This window comes from Chelonia mydas, chromosome 22, assembly GCF_015237465.2.
Source record: "Chelonia mydas isolate rCheMyd1 chromosome 22, rCheMyd1.pri.v2, whole genome shotgun sequence".
NCBI classification, from domain to species: Eukaryota; Metazoa; Chordata; order Testudines; family Cheloniidae; genus Chelonia; species Chelonia mydas.
Window position 1 is genome coordinate 6,095,672 of NC_051262.2, and position 23,950 is coordinate 6,119,621.

Below are 23,950 nucleotides of genomic sequence, written 5' to 3' on the forward strand. Positions count from 1 at the left end.
AAGTAGGGATTGAAGGTCCCGATATATTCTTTAATTATAGCAACTCATGCCACTCCGTACAGAGAAATAGCTGTGAGAACTTAGTGCAGGTCACAGAGGCGTTTTTCAGGAATGAATAAAGGACTGTGAACTCTGTCAAAATGTTACCAAAAAAGAAGTTACTGTACCAAAAAAAAAAAAAAAAAAAAAAAAAAATCAGTATTATTAAATCTTCTCCTTGTTCCTCACCCAATACAGAGTTCTTTGATCCCCACTGCACAAAGGCATGAAAAGGTCTAGTTATGTCACACTGGGAAGCCGCATGTTTCTTGTGTTTTTTAAAGCACAGCAAGAAATTCTTGTCATTTTAATTGGAGGACGTGTAGTCTCGCTGATTAAGACACAAGACTAGTGATTCAGGGAGACGTGGGATCTGTCCTCAGCTCTGTCACACAATTACTACATCACCTTGGGCAAGTCACTTCATCTGTCTCTCTTCATTTCCTCCTCTGTAAAATAGTAATAAAACTGAGAGACCTCACAAGGATGTTGTAGGGTCGCAGTCACTGAAGTCTCCACGAACGTTTGAGATTCTTGGATAGGGTGACCAGACAGTGTGAAAAATCAGGACATACGTGTGCGCGCTTGTGTGCGCGCGCGTGTGTGTGCATGCGTGTGTGTGCGCGAGAGAGATGCCTATATATGACAAAGCTCCAAATATCAGGACTGTCCCTATAAAATTGGGACATCTGGTCATTCTATTCTTGGATGAAAGGCACTGGAGAAGTGCAAATATTACTATTTATTTGTGGACAGCTAGCCCTACACAATGGGACAACCCTTTTGCTCAAGAGAATAAAGAGAGCAATTCAGTTGTCTGCACCTCTTCTATAGCTCGTGACGGATGAGAGAAATATGATAGAAAAGAGCTAGTGAGAGAAGGGGCGGTGCTTGCTGTCAGTACGGTGCATCGACTCTGAACACTGTCAATTCCAGCATCCAGAAACCAAGATTTAAAAAAAAAAAAAAAAAAAAAGATTTTGATTTGTACTATTTTTGGAGTTTAGAACGTTCAACTGCATTTTTCACATTTTTTGTCACTGTGGTTGAATTTTTTTAGCCAATAATTACTGCATGGTGTAATTTACAGTGAATTATTCTATTTCAAGGACTACACAGGGTGCATTTTTCTGTTCCTAGCATCTCCTCTCCAAAGATAGGCTTTTAAATACTGTCATGAGCAGGCAAATTTTAAGGAATGCTTCTATCTTCTGAGCAGCAGTGGTATCTTGGAGGAGGAGTTGGGTCATCCATTTATCGGCCTCATGTACCTCTACAGGTAAAGAAAAATGTAGCTCATGCTCACTCCTGGTTATTCATCTCTCACTCTTCTGGAGTTTGCAATGTATATTGATCTGCCCTGCATATATGTCACTAAAAGCAAGGATCCAGCCCCCTGGGCCTAAGGATAGTACGTAATATAAGTCCTGGAAATGGAGCCTGTCACACAGAGTGACACATACTGCAGCACCTCCGAACACACCCTAGCAGAAACCTCCGCACGCTATGTGAAATTCATCCTTGTACAGACAGCCAGCATAAGACTTACACAAAATTTAAGTCCCTCATCTATACTTGCTGGGAAGAACCACCACAGAAGTCCCACACTTGCATTTCCTGTCTGTTATTTCATAGGTGAGGTTTGTTTTTTAAGAGAGACACAACAGATGCATCAAGCCAAATGAGTGCTTAGCTCCTAACGACAACATGAGCATGATAACTACCTGGGAGCCTTAAGGCTGGATTTGACACTGCTCTGGAGAGGCTACAGTGAGAGCCCCTTATTACATTCACAAAGACGAGCTCAACGCAAGGAGCTGCATACAGTGCATTGCCCTACTTAACAGTATATTGGCTAAGGAATGTACTTTAAGGAACAAAAACCTCACATACAATATGCGTGGGAAAGGCAGCCAGGATTAAAGTCTTCTGTACAGCTTACAGAATGTATCTGAAAACAAACCACAGGGAACAAAATATCCAGTGAACATCACGCCTTGATTTCAGTTACTTTCTTGCTTGCTTTAAAAAAAAAATCAACGCTGTTAAGAGGCACGATTTCTATAGTCTATTGATTTACTGCAGGTTAAATACAAAAGAACAAGGGAGGCTTTGGGTTATTGTGCTGAAATACATTTCTTTTACATGGAAAAAAAATCAAAATTACTGGCTTGAAGTCAGCTCGGAACCAGCAGGTGCAACTTTAGTGAAGGTCCCTTGGCCATATTCAGTGATGATGTAAATGACAATAAGTAAGATGGTCATAAACGGTGTGTCTACAAACAAAGTGATTTGGACATGGAGTGGAGGGAGAGAAGGGGCAGAAGCTGGAAAGGCAGAAGGAAAAGCAATTTATACTCAGCTCTGTCATATGCTTCTGTCACTGAGAGCAAAACTGGGCCCTGATTTTGACTTCCATGGGAGTTGCAGGCACTTTAAGTAGATTCTGAATGCACAACTGGTGTAAAATCCACTGGTTTCGCACACCTCAATGTCACAGCAATGTAAGTTATATACACACCAATAGCATGCCATTAACCATCCACAAGGTTCTGAACAGCAGAAGTTAAACTGACCAGAGTTTAATTAACTTTTAGCTTTCCCATGCAGCAGTAAATTAAGAGCAGCAACAGAGGCTGTAGTGGTGTCAGCAGAATCAGGAAGGCAGTTAGCAACATTTTGTTCATTCGTTTGTTTAAATGAAAGCTGGGGGATTTTGCAGAAACTGATAGTTTAGCCCCTTAATCCTCCAAGGAAATTTTCCTTCTCTCCTGCAGCGACTAGATGGGAAGAGTTTTAAATCCTGGACCTTTTCGACCATGCATCTCCCACACGTTTAGACTACAGCACCAAGAGGCTGAGGTAAAACCAGGCCAGCCCTAAAATGTACATAGCTATAATACAGTATATCATATCCAGTTTCAGTAACCAATATTACCCAGCTGACCACATACAAACAAAAGGAAAAATGCTGTACCACAAACTAAGAATTAATAGTTACAATTTTTAGTTCGCCAAGTAGTCCCTCTAGACGCTTTCAAGCAGAGCAGTAATTTCTTGTTTGCAGCTTAGGCCACATACCAGATCAAAAGGAAATGCAGAACCAAAAGTTCCCCTTCTCTACAGCTCTCAGCTTGTTTGAAACAGAATGATTAACAAGACAATTGTGAGGATGCATGGCCAGTTTGTAGAATGAGTGTCTGAGAGCAAGATGACTGCATTGAGATAGGACAAAATAATCTTAGGACCAAATCTGTTCTGAGGTACACTGATATACCCCTAGAGTAACTCCATTTAAACCACTGGAGTTACTCCAGATTTGCACTGGAATAATTTTAAGTAAAATTTGACTCAGATGCCCTAATTCTGATCTCACTTACACCAGTGTAAACCAGATTTCACTATTCTTCTGATACACCAATACAAGATTAAAATGAGGTCGTTAGGCTGAGATTTTCAGAAGTGCTCAGCACTTTGAAATTAGTGGGATTTTTACCACTGAGTCCAACAGCAGCAGCATTAGGTGAACTCCGAGCCCTTTTGAAAATCCCACACTTTATATATGAAGGCCAATGGTCTGATTTCCACTTGGGAAGTGACTATTTGGAAAGCCAAAGGTAAAGGGGCAGGGATGGACTTTTACGGGAATCCTGAGCAGACCATGAGATGGACCCCACTGCGGCCACACACACAGAGTCCTCTGGCGGGCGATATTGCTAGGCTCCCCTAGAGCATGGGTTCTTGAGAGTTAGCACTCCACTCAGATGCAAGGGGCAGTTCACACCTCACCGAGCTATTATTTCAGAACACCTCCGGACGTGGGACGTGTAGTGCCTATGCCTTAATCCAGACCTGGGTAAAGGAACTAAACGAGACACACCTTGGTCTGCAGGGTGACTCTGATCAAGCAGCTTAAAAACCCTGATGAATGGAAAAGCCTGGCAGCACAATCCATGCAAACTTCGTTACTACAACTCTATGACTAAAACCCAGAAATTATGGCTATTACATGAAAGTTATCCCCAGGATTGTGCTCAAAATGCTCCACAACTACATTATCTGTACTAACACCTACCAAGACAGCTTGCCCACTTTACAATATGTACCACCATGCAAAATTACACTACCACCACAATGACTGGCAAAAACCTAGCAAGGGAGTATTAAACTGAATGTACTGGACAACAGTTCAAACTAAAGATCTCCATAACTTTCAGTGGCTAATTAATTGCTTCACAACTGACTGTTGTTGAATCATGCCGGAGAATGAATTCTTCCCACCAAGAGTGGTTTATTGATTTTTTTTTTTTAAATAAATGCTGCAAACATATTAACAGTGACTCAGAAACAGCTCTCAGCCTCTTTCTGCACTCTCTGGATGTATTTCAAGTGCTAAATAGAATATTCAAGCTTGAAGCCATTATGAAATGCTGAACTTCCCCACCCCAGTTGAACTGCAATTAAGATCCATCCCTAGGTTTTGAAAATAAAGAAGAGAAAGTTAAACACCAGCTTTTCATGATTTGTCAAAGGATGTTGATTTTAAAAAGGTTCCTTATAAAGAAGCCAATTTCTTCAGCTCCCACATAGATTTTTTTTTCTTCTAAGCAATCTAGTGCTGGTGAAAACTGATTGACAGCCCTAGAAATCTAGAGTCTTACCTAGCAAGGACGCACAGCTTCTTAGATAACTGCAGCATTTCCCACACTGCAGCATTACAAACTACCTAAAGAGGGACCATCTGGAAAGGTGAGAAGATAGTTCATTCTCCAACGTTAATCCCATCCTTTGCGCCTCGAATCATGACGGATGTGTCCCAACTCAGGTGGTATTATCTGTTGTTGTTGTCACCAGTAAGAAAGTGGGTTGAGACAGAGAGAGCAACCATAAGATGCTCAATATACAACAGAGACCTATGAAAGGGTCTGTATTTTAATGCAAAGATTCTAACACACAAACATTATAAAATCAGGGTGGTTGAGGTAGTATCTTTTACTGGACCACTTCTGTTGGTGAGAGTTGGTCCAATAAAAGATATTACGTCACCCATCTTGTCTCTCTAATACCCTGGACTGACAATGCTACAGCTACACTACATACACAAACATCATGAAATTCAGAGCTGCAGTTCCCACATTAATCATAACTTGGCCCTCCTTGCCAAATTACAGTTAATATGGAAATTATGCATGCCGTTTAGTAGAGCAGTATATGTACAGTACCATATGCGTAGGCACATTTTGCATAATGCACATTAAAACACTTTTATGCCTTTGTACACAACGTGGCAGAGGATTATCAGTGCTGTGGCAACCTTAGCTTTGAATTATAAGCGTGCATTCAAAATTTCAGCTGCAGTACCATCATTTGTTTATTTATTTGCCTCTTTAAAATTAAAGGGAAGAGTTGCTGGTGCTGTTATGCAAACGCATGACCAAACTATCTCACACTGCAAGAGACTGCATTTACTGCAGTGCACGGTTGTTCATTCCAAGACAGACACTGGCGCACCATGGGCTTACTGTAGCACATGTCCATGAGGGCAAAAGACCTTGAATGGCCAGCCTAAACCCATCTGTGCTTATTTCTAGGTGCAAAGATCCACACAAATGACAAAACAGAGGTGATCAGCACATTAGCAATAAGACAGATGAGAAAGAGAAAGACATCTGAAAAAGAAAAAGATTTCTGGCAGAACTTTAATACCCCGTTTAAAGGTAACTGCTACATTCCTTAATCACAGAAGCCTTCCTTTTTACCCCCTCCTTTTCAAAGCATTTCACATTAGCGGTCATCTCCAAGACAAATTCTTCTTCTTAACAACAATCCTGCCCATGTCAGCAGGAAAACCTTAAGTTAAACTACTTCCAGGCTGACTGTAAATTATTATTAATCATTACTAATTGCTGAGCTTTGGGCTTGAGAGCACATGTGAAGAAGGCAGGCAGCTCCTGTGGGTACACATCCTGGAAAAGTCTGAGTGCATTCAAACAATATGTGTAGGGTAAATCCTGAGCTCCTCACTACCCAGCATACCACAACATACTAAGGATGCAAGGGAATCCTAGATGACTGGTAAGTTTTCCTCTTGGTGTAAAACTGCACTGCAAGATGGGTTTGCTCTCTTTTCAGTGTGTATAAAGAACAAACAATATTAGTTCTCCAGCTTTGCAAATTAAAATGAAATGACGGTTATAAATTAATACCTACTGCCCAAGTTACAGTTTCCATTCTGGTATAATTGAATCCTTTTAATTGTCAAACTCCAGTGGAAGCCTATGTGCCAATTAAATGATTGTGCCAATTATCAGAGACTCCCAGGGATGCTCCATGCTGGGCGAAAGTCATTTTTATTTCACAGACTGTTTTAAAACTAAGCAAAGTACTATGCACAGAGAAATAAAGCCTTTTCAAAAGTGCAGAGAAGGGAAAGTACATATTTTCAAACCTGGAGGGCAGCATGCACACACCCCCCTCTGCGGTACTAAAGCCTACAGTTGAAGCCCAGAGCCCTGCTTCCCCATAGGGCAGAAGCCCCAAGCTCAACCACCCCACCATCCTGCCTCAAGCAAAAGCCCCATGCTCCCTCTCCTAGCCCAGCGGCTGAAGCCTGGAGCCCCAAGTACACCCTTGCAACCCTGCTGGGCCCTGGAGTTTTTATACATATTGGCCGGGGGGACGAAGGAAGAGAGAAGATGTGGGAGGCTCCAGTAAATATTCTATGAGAATTTTTGCCCTGCTGACACTTATTGCAAATGAAGCTAGATGAGGCTGATTGAATCCACAGTTGCTCCTTACCCCTTTTCCTGGGCAGTGTAGAGTTTGTATACCCCACTGCACCAGCATATCACATACACATATACTTTCCTTGTTCTAGATGAAAGGCTTATTGGACAAAAACACCAGAGTGATCCCCTTTTAGTGGCTAGCCCCCTGATAGCACTACAGAAATCCTAACCTCAATCTGCATGTGAAATATCCACTAAGAAATGTTTTCTCTTTATTTTGAGAACAAGGCTCTCAGAGTTTAATTACATCATTTGCTTTCAAAAATTTATGCCCTGATAATACTAACAAATAGTTCTAATATTCTAAACATACAGCCAAAACAAGTAACAACATCCCCGCTGACAAAATCCAACACACAGAAACTCTTTCATCCTCATAGGGTTGCCAACTTTCTAATCCCACAAAACCGAACATCCCAGCCCCACCCCTTCTCGGAAGCCCCACCCCCTTCCCAAAGGTCCTGCCCGCGCCCCCACTCCATTCCCCCTTCCTCAGTGGCTCACTCTCCCCCACCCTCACTCACTTTCACTGGGCTGGGGCAGGGGGTTTGGGTACAGGAGGGAGTGAGGGCTCTAACTGGAGTGCGGCCAGAAATGAGGGGTTCAGGGTGCAGAAGGGGGCTGCAGGCTGGGGCGGGGCTTGGGGTGCGGGAGGGGGTGAGGGCTCCAGCTGGGGGTGCAGGCTCTGGGGTGGGGCTGGGGATGAGGGGTTTGGGGTGCAGGAGGGGGTTCCGGGTTTGGGGGGCTCAGTGTTGGGGCAGGGGTTTGGGGGGTGGGGTTACCTCTGGCAGCTCCCCGTCAGCAGCGCAGCAGGGAGGCTAAGGCAGGCTTCCTGCCTGTCCTGGCACCACGGACCGCACTGTGCCTCAGAAGCGGCCCCCAGTTCTGGCTCCTAAGTGGAGGGGTGGCAGGCGGCTCTGCGCACACAGCTCTCGCCTGCAGGCACCGCCCCCCAGCTTCCGGCCAATGGGAGTGTGGAGCTGGTGTTCAGAGCAGGCAGGAGCAGCCTGCTGAGCCTCGTGCCCCCCCTGCCTAGGAGCTGGACCTGATAGCCACGTCCAGGGCACAGCGCAGTGCCAGCCAGGACAGGTAGGGACTAGCCTGCCTGAGCTCTGCAGCACCGCCGACTGCACTTTTAACAGCCCGGTCAGCGGTGCTGACTGGAGCCGCCAAGGTCCCTTTTCAACCGGGTGTTCTGGTCGAAAACTGGACACCTGGTCACCCTACTGCTAGGTCTCATTCAGCTGGGCTCTCATATTTACCTTGCAGGACTTCAAACTCTTTGTGAAATGACCACAAAAGGCTGCAAACCAGCCCAACCTGCAACCCAAAACATTTACCTTTCTATTCAAACTGACAACTGCTTTTTGAGATCTATAGTAGAACCTCAGAGTTACGAACACCTCTGGAATGGAGGTGGTCTGCAACTCTAAAATGTTCGTATCTCTGAACAAAACATTATGGTTGTTTTTCAGAAGTTCGCAACTGAACATTGACTTAAAACAGCTTTGAAACTTTTTACTACGCAGAAGAAAAATGCTGCTTTCCCTTTTTATTAGTAGTTTAGATTTAACACAGTACTGACTATTAGATTTTTGGGGTTTTTTTGTTTTGGTTTGGTTTGTTTTTGCTGCTGCCTGATTGCATACTTCAGGTTCCAAATGAGGTGTGTGGGTGACTGGTCAGTTCATAACTCTTATGTTTGTAACTCTGAGATTCTACTGTACTGTGAAAGATAGATGAAACAATTTCCAGTGAAAGATGGAGCAAGTATCTGAGTGCTCTAAATTAACTTATATTTATGGCGATGGGTGCCCTAAAAATAGACAGTTCCTGCTCTTTTTAGTGTTCACAGCATCTCAAGCCACCACCTCTTCGCAATCTACAAACACATACAGAGACCATTTGTTATTTATTATGCATTAGTCCAGCGTTTTGAAAACATAAAGCGCTCTATAAGTGCTTATGATTACTTTCTGGCAGGAAAGGGGGAAAAAAAAACACTGTGATCATCTTAGTGCAAATAAATACGTGAATTATTCCAAGAGAAAAGAATGCATGCACAAACGCAAACAGCACAGTCCGACACACGAATGGATGAGCACTGCAGACCCATTTTGACAGCACCCTCCAAGCCCTCAATATTGCTGCTAGGGTCAGCATTTGCTTACCTGGGCGGAATGCATAATTTGCTTACAATGACAAAGTCCTGCATATATCTGTGCCAGCTGTTTACCCGTGAAAGCCGTGGGGTGAAAAAAAAAAAAGATCAGTACTACTCCCAAAGAACAGCCATCCATTAGCGCTTCCATTATCCGTGGGCTAAATTAAGAAACAGCAAAACCTGCCATTTGTGACCTCTGCAGATACTAACCAAAAATAAATCTTAATTTATGAAAGTACAAGCTTCTCGTGCATAAAACAAGGAATCAGCTATTGGAGGAGTCAGCAAACCGAATGGCTGATAGGAATGCAGTGAAAGAATCAGAGAAACGAAGGGTTGGAAAGGACTCCAAGAGGTCATATAATCCACCCCCTGCCCCCGATGCAGAGGCAGGACCAAGTAAACCTGGAAGACCATCCCTGGCAGGTGTTTGTCTAACCTGTTCTTAAAACCTTCCAATGGTAGGGATTCCAAAACCTCCCTTGGTAATCTGATCCAGTGCTTAACTATCCCTCCGGTTTTTCTTAACATCTAACCTAAACGTCCCTTGCTGCAAACGAAGCTGATTACTTTTTGTCTTACCCTCAGTGGACGTGAAGAGCAATCCATCACTGTCTTTTTTATCATATTTTGAAGACATACCGGGTCTCCTGTCAGTCATCACTATCCTAAACTAACATGCCCAATTCTTTCAACCTTTCCTCACAGGACATGTTTTCTAAAAAAAAGAAAGAGAGCAAAGGGGGAAATCCCAGGCTTAATATATTACCTGGAAAGATATAATATATGGTAAATGGCACAGTCTAAACAGACGACAGAAATCTACAATTCAGGACATCTAAATCAAACACCCTGAAAACATGAACTCCTCTCTCTATATACTTTGACCATTAAGATGAAATTGGGGAGGAACGTTGGAAAAGGGAATTTATACACTGAGCAGAGTAAACATGAGTAACTGAAACTGCTTCTACCTGTCTAAAATTTATTCAGGTGATCATCAGGTTGAAATTACACCATGAATACAAATCCAAGACTGGACATTTCAGCTTCAGTTGCCTCCTATGTCTGTTCCAGGTTGCATCACACCTGGCAGCGCAATAAAGCGGGAAATGTCAGAGCCAAATTTTCATCATCATCCTTCTCAAATGGTATTTGTTACAGACACTTGAATCTCTGGCTGTCCAGGAGGACAGGTTCTAAGGAGTGAATCAGTGGTGAATGCATTAAGGACCGTAATGGTTCTAAGAGTAAAATTGCTTGAGGCTCTGATCCTGCAAGTTGTTCCAGGTGGGTGGACCCCTGTTCCCCTATGTGGAGCCTACCTGGTGTGCTCAAGGGAACAATGAAACCCAACCCACTGATGTCATGAGTAATGTTAACTTTTAATTTTCTAATTGAGCCAACTCCACCTCTGGAAAAACACAGCAACGAAAACTTCAACCACATCCAATTTCCTTAGGCTCAGGACTTGGGCCACTGGAAACGTCTTGCGAGCAGCTAAATGCATTTTCTGAATTTCACTCCAGGAGGCCCAACGTTTTCAACCCAATTCTCCTGAGTTTTTAGCCGCAGGACACAAATTGCGACAAGATTATTGGCTGCCTGGCCTGAAGTCACTCTCTTTCTCCACCTTCCCACAACTGACATCCATATTCTCCTTCCTTTCCTGCAAGGTATGTAATCCTGAAGCTCTCCTGCAGGGGAAAAAAGTAGAGGAAAGGGAGGGCATCTGGAGTGTTTGTCTGGGGAAGGTGTTTACTCAAGAATGGCGGGGGGCGGGGAGTCAGAGGGGGGAGAGAGCCTGGGGTGGTGTTCTTGGTGACATTAGGCAGACAATCCCTACAGAATTTACAGGCTATTTCTACAGGATTTTTAATCATTTCCTGAAGCATCACAGTGGCCCGAACTCACAACTACTTGCTAATTCATTTTTCCATTCAAATGGCTAATCGTTCAGATTCATCATTAGAAAATGATAGTTATTCCCTGTATCAGAGAACTGTACATACAAGAGACACTAGAACAAGGAAAGAATCAGAAGCAACATTTTCTGGAAACTTGCCACTCTCAGATGGAGCACAGGTTAAATAGGGTATATATTTAAAAAAACCCAAAAGTCTTCACCTGTCTTATTACCTCAAGCCCTGACATCAACTGCCAAGCTTCTATTGACTTTAATGGGAACAGGATCGTGTCCCTAGGCTGCAAAAAATAATTTTACATAAGCTCCTCACTTTATGGTTCCTGTTTATACTTTTTTTAAAAAAACTATTCCCTCCATGTCTCTCCTTACATATGCAATTCTTAAATAGAAAATAAAACAAAACAAAAATATTCCAACACCTAGATAGAGCCTCAAAGAAATTATAAACTGGGAAACAGAGTGGATTAAAAAAAAGATCTACTGATAAAAGAAATAGTGAATTAACATGAAAGATAAATTTCAATACTCAATCATTTGCCAGCTGTTGCAGCCTCTCCATTGCCTAGTTAGGCCCCAATCCAAAGCATTTAAGCCCATGTATAAGTAGGCACACGAACAGTCCCATGGAAGTCAATAGGACCACTGATGAATGAACTGGAGATCTGCAGTCGAGAGACACATCTAGAGGTTACAGGCAATGAGTTGCCCAATCAGTGATATACCCAAAGACTACCAAGCTCTTGGATCTTAGGAAGCACTGAGAAGCATGATGCTAGCTAAGGACACAAGCATGTACTGCTTGCTGAACAAGATGGATTAGGAGTAAACCTTGTTCTCATACATGCAGTATCAATGGTGTACCTATGCAGCTACCCGCTAAGTTACAGTGAAGGAACAGTATGAGGTACAGACAAGAAAAGGAGACATATAGAGGAAAAACAATGCGGGAGGGAATGACTGGAGACAGGTATAATTAACAAAGGATGGATAGGAGGTAAAGAGTCACAAACAGACAAAGCAACACAGGGAAGCAATAGGGGGCACAAACACTGATGAACCCAAAACATTATTGTTTTTGCTTGAAAATAAACTTTGGAACAAAATATCATCATATTAAGTGTGCATGGTGCTCTCTTTGCTGGTTTTCCCATCTGTAAAATGAAGATACAACCCCACTAGGAGGTAGATGGTAACTCATTTTCTACATACACTTGCTATCTGCACATTTTCTGAACGTTATGTAAAAGAACAGTCAACACAAAATACCGCCCCCCCATTTAACACCATCAGATATCAAATCACCTTTCGCGCTTTAGTGATCCATGTAGGTATACCTTCTTCAAATTCTTCTAGCAAATATGTTTTTGAATTCAAAATGTCCTGCTTGATTACTCTGTCTGTCTGATTCTTATATGGCTTCATAAGCAGCACTGTGTTTCACCTGAATTGTGCCTCAACAAGGCTTGTTGGCTCTGTGAAACTAAGTGATGTTGAAAAGTATGCTTTCTCACTGTCAGGCAAAGAATGAATCCAGGGTATCCAATGTCCTTGCTTTAAAGGTCATTTGGAAAGGTATTGCAGTATAAATACTGCTGCATATGTGACAGGGTTATAAGTTACGGTGGAACAATTCCATTGTTACTCAGAGCTTCTGTAGGGAGTATGATGACTCTACCTTGCCACAAAGACAGACCAAGAAAACCTCAAGAAATCTTTTCAAGTGACAAAAGGTCCTAGTTTTTAAGAAGAGCCCACTGGATTTAGAGTCCTGACCTTCATTGGGTTGTTGGCCTGGAACATATAATGGATATACTTGCAAGACCTCCGCAGAAGCAACTGAAACCGTGTTTCCAATGCAGTGTTACCGAAATATTCAACCAGCCCTGTCAGTGCCTTAGGATTCCTTATATGGAGGAATACCCTGAAAGGTCATTGTTTGAATGTCCTGATCACAAACACTGGAAAAGCCAAGGACACCCACCCCAGTGTGGCAGGGGAGGAGTTAATACAATTCTAAGCCCACTGTTCATTTCAAAGTGTGGGATTTAGATACACGCTCCCTGTGCAATAATGGAAATTCCCCCAGCCCCTAGACAGCATGGCATGCTGTCTCAGCAGGGACAGCAAGAAGCTCTATTAGCATTAGATATGTACTTCTAATAGAACTTATTAGACATCAGAACTGCTGCTACCATCTAATGCTTGAAGCATGCTTTGGGGGGAGGAGCATGCAGAGGGAAGAAAAGGAGAGAGAATGATGTCAGACACAGTAGGAAGAGAAGAGAAAAATCAGAAGACAAAGAATATTTATCCTGCCAGCAATAACATTGCTGAAGACAAAAAGCAGTGACTCCTCCAGAAAAACCAATTCAGGCATTAGGAAGGAGCATAAGTGACACGGTTGAGTCAGAATCATCTGACCAAAAAGTAAGAAAATGATTGGGGCACGAGGCTTACTTTTAAAATATTGACCCGCCTATCTTTGCCATTGTTGGTAAAGAGTCCCACCTTGACACTCATGCAAAATGAGCCCTGCAAATCCAAAGGGGACACAACAAAAGCACAAAATATTTACTGATCACAAATGAAGACAGTGAATTTTTTACTACCAGGTGTTTACTTGGAAGGGTGTTGCACCCAGCTCTTCTGAAGCAGGGGATTAAAAACCCATCCCACACACAGAGAATCAATATCTCAGTCACTGGAGTAGAATTTTCCCACCAGTCTCGTTGGTTAATAAGGCAATTTGGTTCACATTAGAAATTATAAAATGAACACACACCACAAACTCCAGCTAGCCTGACACTAACAGAAGTCAGGCCATGGTGCTGTGACGTAAGATCACTTAACGAGGCCACCAAGTAAGGAAGTCCACTGAAGTTGCTAACAGAGTAACAGCCTGATTTCCAAAGCTGAGCAATCCCAGCTCTCACTCGAGTCAACCTGAGCTCAAGGTGCTCAGCTCCTTTGAAAAATCAGGCCACAACTGTCATGGCCCGACTCAACGCCCGCTTTCCATTGGCTTCACTGAGCATGGAAACATGCACTAGCTGGTTAATTTTCCACTGTTCTATTCACTGTGGGGGTTTAGTTTTGAAGCCAATGTTTTATTTATGTAGGCACAGCCAACATATTGCTAATTTTCTCTGTGCAACACTGTGTGCTTTAAAGAGCATGTTTTTACTAGATGTTCCCCTCGTACTGGGATAGTTGCTGAATAAGAGGTTAATGCAGACTGAAAATCACTGTGACATTATGGACCATTTAATTGATTACTAGGCCTGCTTAGGGGCATGTATTCATAGGACAGAACCTCCATGCGTGCGTTTCTCCCCCATCAGTGAATTGCAAGAGGAAGGAATGCATCCCACTATTCTTCAGACTCCTGTATAATCAGCGTAATGATTTGAAATAGAAGAACACAACATCAAAATCTTTAACTATAAAAGAACCAATGGGCAGATCATTCTAACACTGATCAGGACAGAAAGCAAGGCATATATAAAGTATAACAATGCTTTACCATAGCACTGAGAGTCTCTTCCCAATCCGGCCTCTCTCGGGGATGAATGCTTCTCTGAAGCTCTGGAACAAAGTCATCCTCTTCTGTATGTACAGAGGACTTCATCATTCTAGAGAGAAAAAGACAGACATGCTTGTTTCTTGCTTACAAATTCCTAGCAAAGCTTACTTATGGCTTCACATTGGTGCTGCATGTATGAAACACTCTCTCAAATCAAAATGCAAAGGCTTTTAAATATCTGGTATTCGTGGTTTTCTTTTCTTTTTTTCTTTCCCCCTGAGAATACCAGCAGCTCAAGAACGTAATCTAGTTTGGAAATTTGCATTCCCAAACCAACTTTAAATTATTGGTTTATTTTGATTTTTTTTAAGCCTTCATCCTAATCACTGGACACTTGAAAAAAACTTTAAAAAAAAAAATGAAACAAAAAATTAAAATCTTCTAACACATTGAGCAGATTCAATGAATTCAACAGACTGGCCAGACAAGCAAAATTAACCACATGAACAACAATAGCTGTCAACAATCACTTCTAGCACCATCTCCTGCCCCACTTTTTCCCCAAATTCTTGAGGAGGAAAAAAGATGGCCCTTGCATGCCTGCAAGGTTAGTATATCAAGACCCTGATAGTACAAGGTCTGGGTCATCAGTTGTTGCAGTGTTTTTCCTTACCCTGTGTGGTGCAGAGTGCCCTTGACTCACACTCATTTCAATAGTATTTGCGGGGTGCTCAGCACCTAAATTTCTCAGGCTAAAAATTTCTGTAGATAAGGAGGATCTCATTTTCAAACACCTTACACAATTTATTTGTATTCCAACACAGAAACCTTTATGGACGTGGTTGGGAGCTCAAATCTTCTGAAAAAAAAAAAAAAAAAGTACTTACAAAAGCTTCCCAGTTCACCTTTAAGGCATCTAGATGGTTATGAACGAAGTTAAGCAGGCCATATAAACGACACTTTGCAGGGGACAGCAGCAAAGATCTAAAGCACTAAATCCTGCTGAGTATCTGGTGTGATCCATCCCAGCTTCATTAACAACATGCACAATTCAAAGCTAATCTTTAATAATAGACTGCCATATATTTATTTATTTAGGCAAACCATTTCATTAATCAGCACAGCACATACATGAACCCAAAGGAACGAAGGGTGAGCCAAATGTTAGCTATGATGAATCATCCAGTTTGACTAAAGGAATAACTATACTGAAAGCCTTTACATAGCATTGCTATGCACTTTGCAATTCTTTAAAATGTTGCTAAGTAAGCATTACGAAAGATTTGCTAGTGATGTTCCACCTTTTTTCCTGAACAGATCACCAATCTTAATTGCTAGCTTCGTACAGTAAAAACTTAAACTATAAAGCTGTAAAAGGCATACGTATGTATATAGTTGAAAACTTGAAGCACTCCATAAATAGTGATTTTGCAATGCAGATCAATTAAGCAGAGAATGCAAATAACTAAAACATTTTAGTTACAATTCCATAAAAAGAAAAGTAGTCTAATAAATGTATGATATCAATAGCCAGATTCAATAATTGCAATCTAGTTTTATAATCTAATTCTACAGCTGCTATCGCCCCGACGCTTGGGCAAACTAGTTTTTGATTCAAAAAAGGAAACCCATTGTATAGGAGCTTTGCATAAATACACAGCAATGTGCCATACACATGGACATATTCCATTGCCCTGCACCTTATGTAGCTATTTACACCCGGAGCAAAGAGAGTGTAAATCATTCCCATTCTGATTTGGTAGCATTTTGCACTGGTGTACATCGCAAGACAATGCAGATACAGGATAATGGAAAATGCGGCTGACAAATTCTGAGATTCATCAAATGCATATAAAAGCAGGGTGGCATACACTGCATTTATTTTACAATGGATGCAGAGTACAGAACAACTGGGTTTGCTACATGTATGAAATCTCCATTTAAACTTCTGGTCTATGCACCACACAAAGATACCAATGCCTTAGGCTAGTGCTGGCTTCCACAGCATATCAAACATGGAATAAAGCTCAATTATTTGCCCTCTTGCCACACACCATGTACCAGTTATGCGATATAAACCTTGGTTTCCTCTATCAGAGTTGCCAACAACCCAGACACAATACAGCTGGAGCAGTGGTAAGACTTAAAGGTTAGCTGTATTTTGCATCTAGGCTTTGGACGGGGATCTTTGTGAATATCTGTGGGATCTCATCTTCTCTTCCATTGTCCTTCTCACGCCCCCAGACCCAAGTCTATGAGGGGGAAATTCCTCGCTTCAGAAGTGAGACCATATAAAAAGATATCCTGGAGGACAAAACATCTCAGAAGCCACCGAGCCACCTTACACAAAGCCCCATAAACTGTTCCATAATCACAACTGCCAGACATGGAGCCAGAGAAGAAGCCAGAAGAGATGGCTAATTAAACACTGGCCTCAGATCTAGATTTATTAAACGCACACGTTCCAAAGTTTGCACATATGTTTTGCGGCACACTTCACACATCACACTAGTGGATTGTGTACTATACACAAGAGGTAAGGAGTGCATGACTAATACCTCTAGCAATAGGGTGGCCTTGTTTGTAGAAGGTTTTTGTGTAATTTTATACTTAGCTTCACACCTGCATTTTGTCATCTCACCATTAAAAACAAGCAAAATACTGAATGGATGTTTGTAAGTTAGAATTTACACCTTTATGATCACTTCAGATTACAAATGTGTTTACTACACTATTCCTCATACCTGATGGCAATTCCCACCTTTGATTTCTTATCAGACAGCTGGTTTCTTAGTATGATCACTCTCCTGCCCAAAAGGTTCAGGGTTTTTTTTGTTTTTGTGTTTTTGCATACCTGAGGTTCCACCTGCAATATGAGACCAAGGACAGGTTCCTCCAGTGGCTAAGCATGGCAGGTTTTGCACATTTTGCTCAAACGTTTTAATGAAGTTTGCAGACAGGCAGTAAATGGTAATTTTACCTTGAAAAATCACAGGTATTGGGAATTTCTCAGGATAGTGAAGGAACCAAATTGGGTATATAAAGACGCACAGGAATCAGTGGGGAACTTTGACCAAACAGCCAGTCTACAAAAACTGAATATATTCTCCCACTGTAACTAACACACACAGCATTTAGGAGAGCTTAACTCATAATTTCCCTCCAAACCCACCAACCTACATTGTTATAGTAGCAGGTGACTGAACCTTGGAAGCAGAATGAGTCAACGGACCCATCTGTATGAGTTCTCACTGGTTGCTTAAGACCGCAAGCTGTAGTGAGCTCACTTACCCCATCCTTTAATTACTGCATACACCCCATGAGCTAGGAGTGAACCCGGAGCACATCACTGTAGGTCTGGCTGTTTCTTTCACAAGGATTTATGACGGGATAGTTCCAGGTGGACAGAGAGAAAAACATTCCTTTTGGCATGACACTACGCACCTTGTGTCATTTAGGAGCTGGCAGGAGGCCCAGCCCTCCGGTTTCCTGATCTCAGTGACCAAAAATACAGTCCTGACAAGATTATTAGTTGTTGTGCAACGTGTGGAATTAAATTTACAGTAAGTTCATACAAAGACTATAAAATGGGGAAGTGGATTTACAGATGATGGATAATAAAATGCACGCACACTGCATAAGCTATATGCCTGCTCCTGACTCCAGGCAAGTCGCTGGGAGTTCTACCATTGGGAGTTCTACCATTCTACCATTCTCTAATGGGAAGAGACTTGTGCCCCATACAGTGTATTCTAAAAATAAGCCTGCAAATCGGCAATCACGCTTTCCTGCAAGTTTCCCAGGAGCTCTCCCACAACCTTAATTATGTCCCATGACAAACTGGAACAGCTCCACAGGAGCCATTCCTGTTTATTAGGCAGCTAGTATCGTTTTTTAAAGCTGCCTGATTGTGCATACAAACCAGAGACTCCCTGCCCAGCAATAAATTCTTCCCATCCCATCCCCACTAAGAATTTGAAATACATCTACTGTATTTACTAAAAAAAGCTGTTCTGGCCTCTCTCAGCTCCTGAAGGGGTAAGAGTGGTTATGGCTTCCCAATTATACATTTTAAACAAACAATTGATTTTGGTATTTGCCAGAGTTGTCCTCCAGGACACCTCAAGATTCAAGCAAGTAGCATGCAATTAGGCCAAACACTAAACAGAAATTGAAAGAGTTAGTTTCTCAGAAAACTATACACATTTTAAACCTTTCCTTATTCTTCAGTATTTTAACAAAAACTGCTCTGAAGTCACATCTCTGAAAGAGAGGCTGACTGAAGATCGAAAATGCCACGTGCAAGGGGATGATTGTTCCGACTCCTACTTTCTCACGCCGCATGGCTTTTTCCTCCCCCCCCGCAAATTTGGCCTGGATTAAGCAGAATAGCCCCTATGTCTCTTCCCTCCCCCATCCCACTAAGCAGCACAAAGGAGAGAAAAAGCCATGGTCAGAGGAGGAGGGCACTACTCCAGATACTCTCCCTGCCTCCAAAGTCTGTGTAAAACCCCCACATGTCCATGTGGAGAAAGGGAACATGGCATTTGACCTAGGCGGAGCAGGGGAAAATAAACCTAAACATGTATATGGACTGAAGGCCGCACAGAGAAGAATTAATTTCTCCTCATCCAGCCTCAGCTCATCCTCCACACTTTCAAATGGTGTTTTACCATTGACTTCCATAGTAGCAGACTCTGGCCTCTCCAAGAGACTTCCCAGAGAGGTTATAAAGCACACGCTATAGTCACACGCCAATTTCAATTCAGCTGGGAGCCTGTCAGGCTACTGTTGCAGGAGATGAAGGGAGCATGGGGGGGGGGGGGGGGGGGGGGGGGGTTAGGGGAAATGTACCATGGCGCATATGTAAGCCCCTTCGTTTTCAGTTTTAACCAATTTTTATCCAAAAATTCCCAGGTTTTACCAAAAGTATCATTCATTTTTTTCTGATTTTCACCCTACTTTTGTATCATTCAAATATATAAAAAATAACTTGTTTTATTAGGAAAATACAATACATTGCAGGAGATACATGTATTACGATAATACATTAGTCTTTGCAGATAATGGTTTAAAGATTTGACACACTAAAATGGAAAGAAAACAAAAATCTGTATCGGAATACGTTTCAGAAGGCAAGGAAGTATTCAAAAGTTTTAAAAAACAAAAACAGGAAAAAAGGATGAAGTTGAGTGTATGAACTGCAAATGGTGTGGCCTAATTATTAAAAATGTAAATATTTATAGACTAACAGTTCAAAGTCTACAACAGTAAACATTCTATTCAAATGAAAAGTTTTATTTGGGGACTAGAGATACGTTGTTTTCTTAAACTCACAGGTGGCATTGTGTTTTGAGTTCTGTTTTAGCTGTGCAACAAACCACACTGATGAGCGGAATTCAAAGCATTAATTTACTGAATACTTTTCCCCCTGTCTTTCCATCCACCAAAATAAACCCCAATATTTACCCAGAAAAATTATTAATAGTTTTTTGCACTGATTTTCACGTTTTTGTTGCTGTGGTAAAGAACACTGAAAATTCCTGGGAAAAAATAAATAAAATAAAAACTGAAAACAAAGGGCCCTGCATATATTAGAGTGGGGAGGTTTCCTAGTGGTCCACAGACCCCATAACTTTTCCTGGCCCCATCCCATGGGAGTCCTGGTCCCATGAAACAGGGATTTTTTTTTTTTCAGGGCATGTCTACACATACAGTGCTACAATTGCACTGCTGCAGCGCATCTGGAGAAGACACGCTGTACCGACAAGAGAGCTCTCATGTTGGCATAATAAAATCACCTCTGAGAACGGCAAAAGCTATGCTGGCAAGAGAGCTTCTCCCACCGACACAGCGCTGTGCACATAGAATCACAGAAGATTAGGGTTGGAGAGACCTCAGGAGGTCATCTAGTCCAACCCCCTGCTCCAAGCAGGACCAACACCAACTAAATCATCCCAGCCAGGGCTTTGTCAAGCTGGGTCTTAAAAACCTCTAAAAATGGAGATTCCACCACCTCCCTAGGTAACCCATTCCAGTGCTTCACCACCCTCCCAGTGAAATGGTTTTTCCTAATATCCAACCTAGACCTCCCCCACTGCAACTTGAGACCACTGCTCCTTGTTCTGTCATCTGCCACCACTGAGAACAGCCTAGCTCCATCCTCTTTGCAACCCCCCCTTCAGGTAGTTGAAGGCTGCTATCCAATCCCCCCTCACTCTTCTCTTCTGCAGATTACATAAGACCAGTAACCTCAACCTCTCTTCATAAGTCATGTGCCCCAGTCGCCTATTCATTTTCATTGCCTTCCACTGGACCCTCTCCAATTTGTTCACATCTTTTCTGTAGTGGGGGGGCCCAAAGCTGGACACAATACTCCAGATGTGGACTCACCAGTGCCGAATAGAGGGGAATAATCACTTCCCTCGATCTGCTGGCAATGCTCCTACTAATGCAGCCTAATATGCCGTTAGCCTTCTTGGTAACAAGGACACGCTGTTGACTCATAACCAGCTTCTCGTCCACTGTAATCCCCAGGTCCTTTTCTGCAGAACTGCTGCTTAGCCAGTCGGTCCCCATCCTGTAGCAGTACATGGGATTCTTCTGCCCTAAGTGCAGGACTCTGCACTTGTCCGTGTTGAACCTCATCAGTTTTCTTTTGGCCCAATCCTCCAATTTGTCTAGGTCACTCTGGACCCTATCTCTACTCACGAGTATATCTACCTCTCCCCACAGCTCAGTGTCATCCGTGAACTTGCTGAGGGGGGCAATTAATCCCATCATCCAGATCATTAATGAAGATGTTGAACAAAACCAGCCCCAGGAACAACCCCTGGGACACTCTGCTTGATACCGGCTGCCAACTAGACATCGAGCCGTTGATCACTACCCATTGAGCCCGACGATCTAGCCAGCTTTCTATCCACCTTATAGTCCATTCATCCAATTCATACTACTTTAACTTGCTGGCAAGAATACTGTGGGAGACCATACCAAAAGCTTTGCTAAAGTCAAGGTATATCACGTTCACCGCTTTCCCCATATCCACAGAGCCAGTTATCTCATCATAGAAGGCAATCAGGTTGGTCAGGCATCACTTGCACATGAGCCCCATACGTTGGTGTAGATTATGTCACTCAGGGGGGTTGTTTATTCACATCCGAGCAACATAAATTATGCTGACATAGGTTATGTCTACACTACAGCCTTAGAATACCTAGCACAATCTGCACATCTTACCTGCCATATATCAGAAATGTGAACAGGAAGGCTGATTAGCTTGTTCCCTTCCACAGATTTCTTACACACAGGGGGGAACAAATTAAGTCTCAGGGTTATTTTACATAAAATATTTAACACAGACATATTGTAGATATTAAATACAAAACAAAAAGTCTTCCTCATACCCTCACAGGAGCCTCAAATGCATCAAAACATAAAAGGGCATTTACCCATAATGAAAACAAATACCTTTACTATTTAAAATGGCATTTCTTAGTCTCTTTAGTATCTCTGAATGCCCTTCAAATGCAATCTGGCACCATTATATTAATAAAAAAGTTCTGTCTGTGTAGAAGGCCATTAAGCAATCTCTCTTCAGATGAATGAACCCTTCTTCATTGTAAATTGAGAATCAAATGTACTGGAACAAATATTTACAGGACATTTTTCTAAATTCACAGCTTGCATTTGCACCTATTTCTGGTAACCTTAAAGATTTCTGGTAGGGTGAGTTTATCAATTTCAGATTACAGCTGGATACATTTCATGTCACATTAACACCAGTATCAGAAAAAACATTGTGATGCCCTTTTCGGGATCCTCAAATCTAATTTGCAGATCCCATCAAGTACTGCATTTCTATTTCTCCTGATGAGGAATTAAACACTCCAATTTAACAGCTGCAATATTCTCCTGGCAGGAATCTCTTACCTTGCTGCATGACCAAGGGTTAGATGTTACTGCAGCACACACATCTACACAGCAACATGCTATCGTCATGAGATCTTCTTTACATTGACCAAGTTTTCTGTCTAACTATTCTCCTTTTCATGATTACATCTGAATGTCCTGGGCTCCCCCTACAGATGTTGCCTGGATCAAAACATAAACTGAAACAGTACTGGTGAGAGTCTTGTCACTCTTCTTACTCTAAGGCCTGGTCTAGACACAATTTTTCTACCAATGTAACTGTGTCATCAGTTTGGGGTGCGATTGTTTACAGACACAGTTATGTCAGTACAAGCCCCACCGGAGATGCAGTTATACCGGTATAAAGGTGTCTTACACCATAACAGCTATACAATATAACGCATCTTTATACTGATATAACTGCATCCACACTAGTCGGGATTGTACTACATTTAGTACACCAGTATAGTTAGAGACCTACAACCTTCTAGTGTAGACAGGCCTTGCTTTTCTGAAAATGGGTAACAATCATGTTTCGCTGGCTCCTGCTCTTGCTCAGGATGCACGTGAGAATCTAAAGGGATTTGCCTTAGTAAGTGTCGACAAAACAGTGGATGCGTATATATTGCGATCCGACTTTTGGCAGCCAAAATGCCCTGTTCTGGCGACAACATAAAACCACCCAGACGAAAAACAAGACTTTTTGTGCAACACTTTAGTTGATAAAGTGCCAATGTAAACACCATGCTTGATTTTATCACTTTAATTGGCCTCCAAGAGGTGTCCCACAATGCCCATCGTGACCGCTCTGGCCAGCAGTCTGAACTCCACTGCCCTGCAGCCAGGTGAGCAACCATCTGTCCCTCCCCCTGAGAAGCCCTGGGAATTTTTGAAATTCCGTTTCTTGTTTGCTTGGCCGGGGGAGGTCTCATCACATTTTCCCAGGTGACCATGGTCCCGCTTGGACCACCTGCTCAGCATATGGGGAAAGGAGGCTGTGCAGTCACGGCTGCACTTGAGCCAGAGGAACTGGGATACCTACGGGGAGATTTCTCGAGGCTGGTGTGAAAAGGGCTATGATCAGGACACGCTGCAGTGCACAGCAAAGATAAAGGAGCTGAGGCATGCTCACCATAAGGCAAGGGAGGCAAATCGGCACTGCACCTAAGACATGCCAGTTCTATCTGGGTGCTATCCTCAGTGGCAACCCCACCTCCACCGCCAAGAGCCGCGGATACTTCGGCGGGCTTGGAGGCAGCGGAAAGAGGACCTAACCCAGAAGATGAAGTCATTGATGAAGAGGTGGAGTTAGACAACTAAGTGAAGCTCCCGGCGGGGTCACCCAGTGGGCCAGGCAGCCAGGAACTCTTCACCGCTCCGCAGGTGTTTAGCCAGTCTCAGCAGTGGCTCTCCAGTGAGCAAGAAGCTGCCAGTGAAATGCCTAAAGTGATCCACAAGAGCCTGCAACACCATGGAGAAGTACCCCTTCCTATTGATGTACTCTGTCGCAAGGTGGTCTGGTGCCAAAATTGGAATGTGTGCGTCATCTATCGCCCACCCACAGTTAGGGAAACCCATTTCTGCAAAGCCATCCACTA

At 42.6% G+C, this 23,950-nt stretch overlaps 1 protein-coding gene across 4 annotated transcripts in view; it reads right to left on the minus strand.

Moving 5' to 3' along the window:
• ARHGAP32 (Rho GTPase activating protein 32) overlaps positions 1 to 23,950 on the minus strand; it is a 266,577-nt gene that overhangs the window by 208,552 nt on the left and 34,075 nt on the right. For all 4 annotated transcript variants that reach the window (XM_037882261.2, XM_043534160.1, XM_043534161.1 and 1 more), the window contains exon 2: positions 14,442 to 14,550. In XM_037882261.2, coding sequence (XP_037738189.1) covers positions 14,442 to 14,550 — 109 coding nt within the window. The remainder of the gene's footprint in view (positions 1 to 14,441; positions 14,551 to 23,950) is intronic.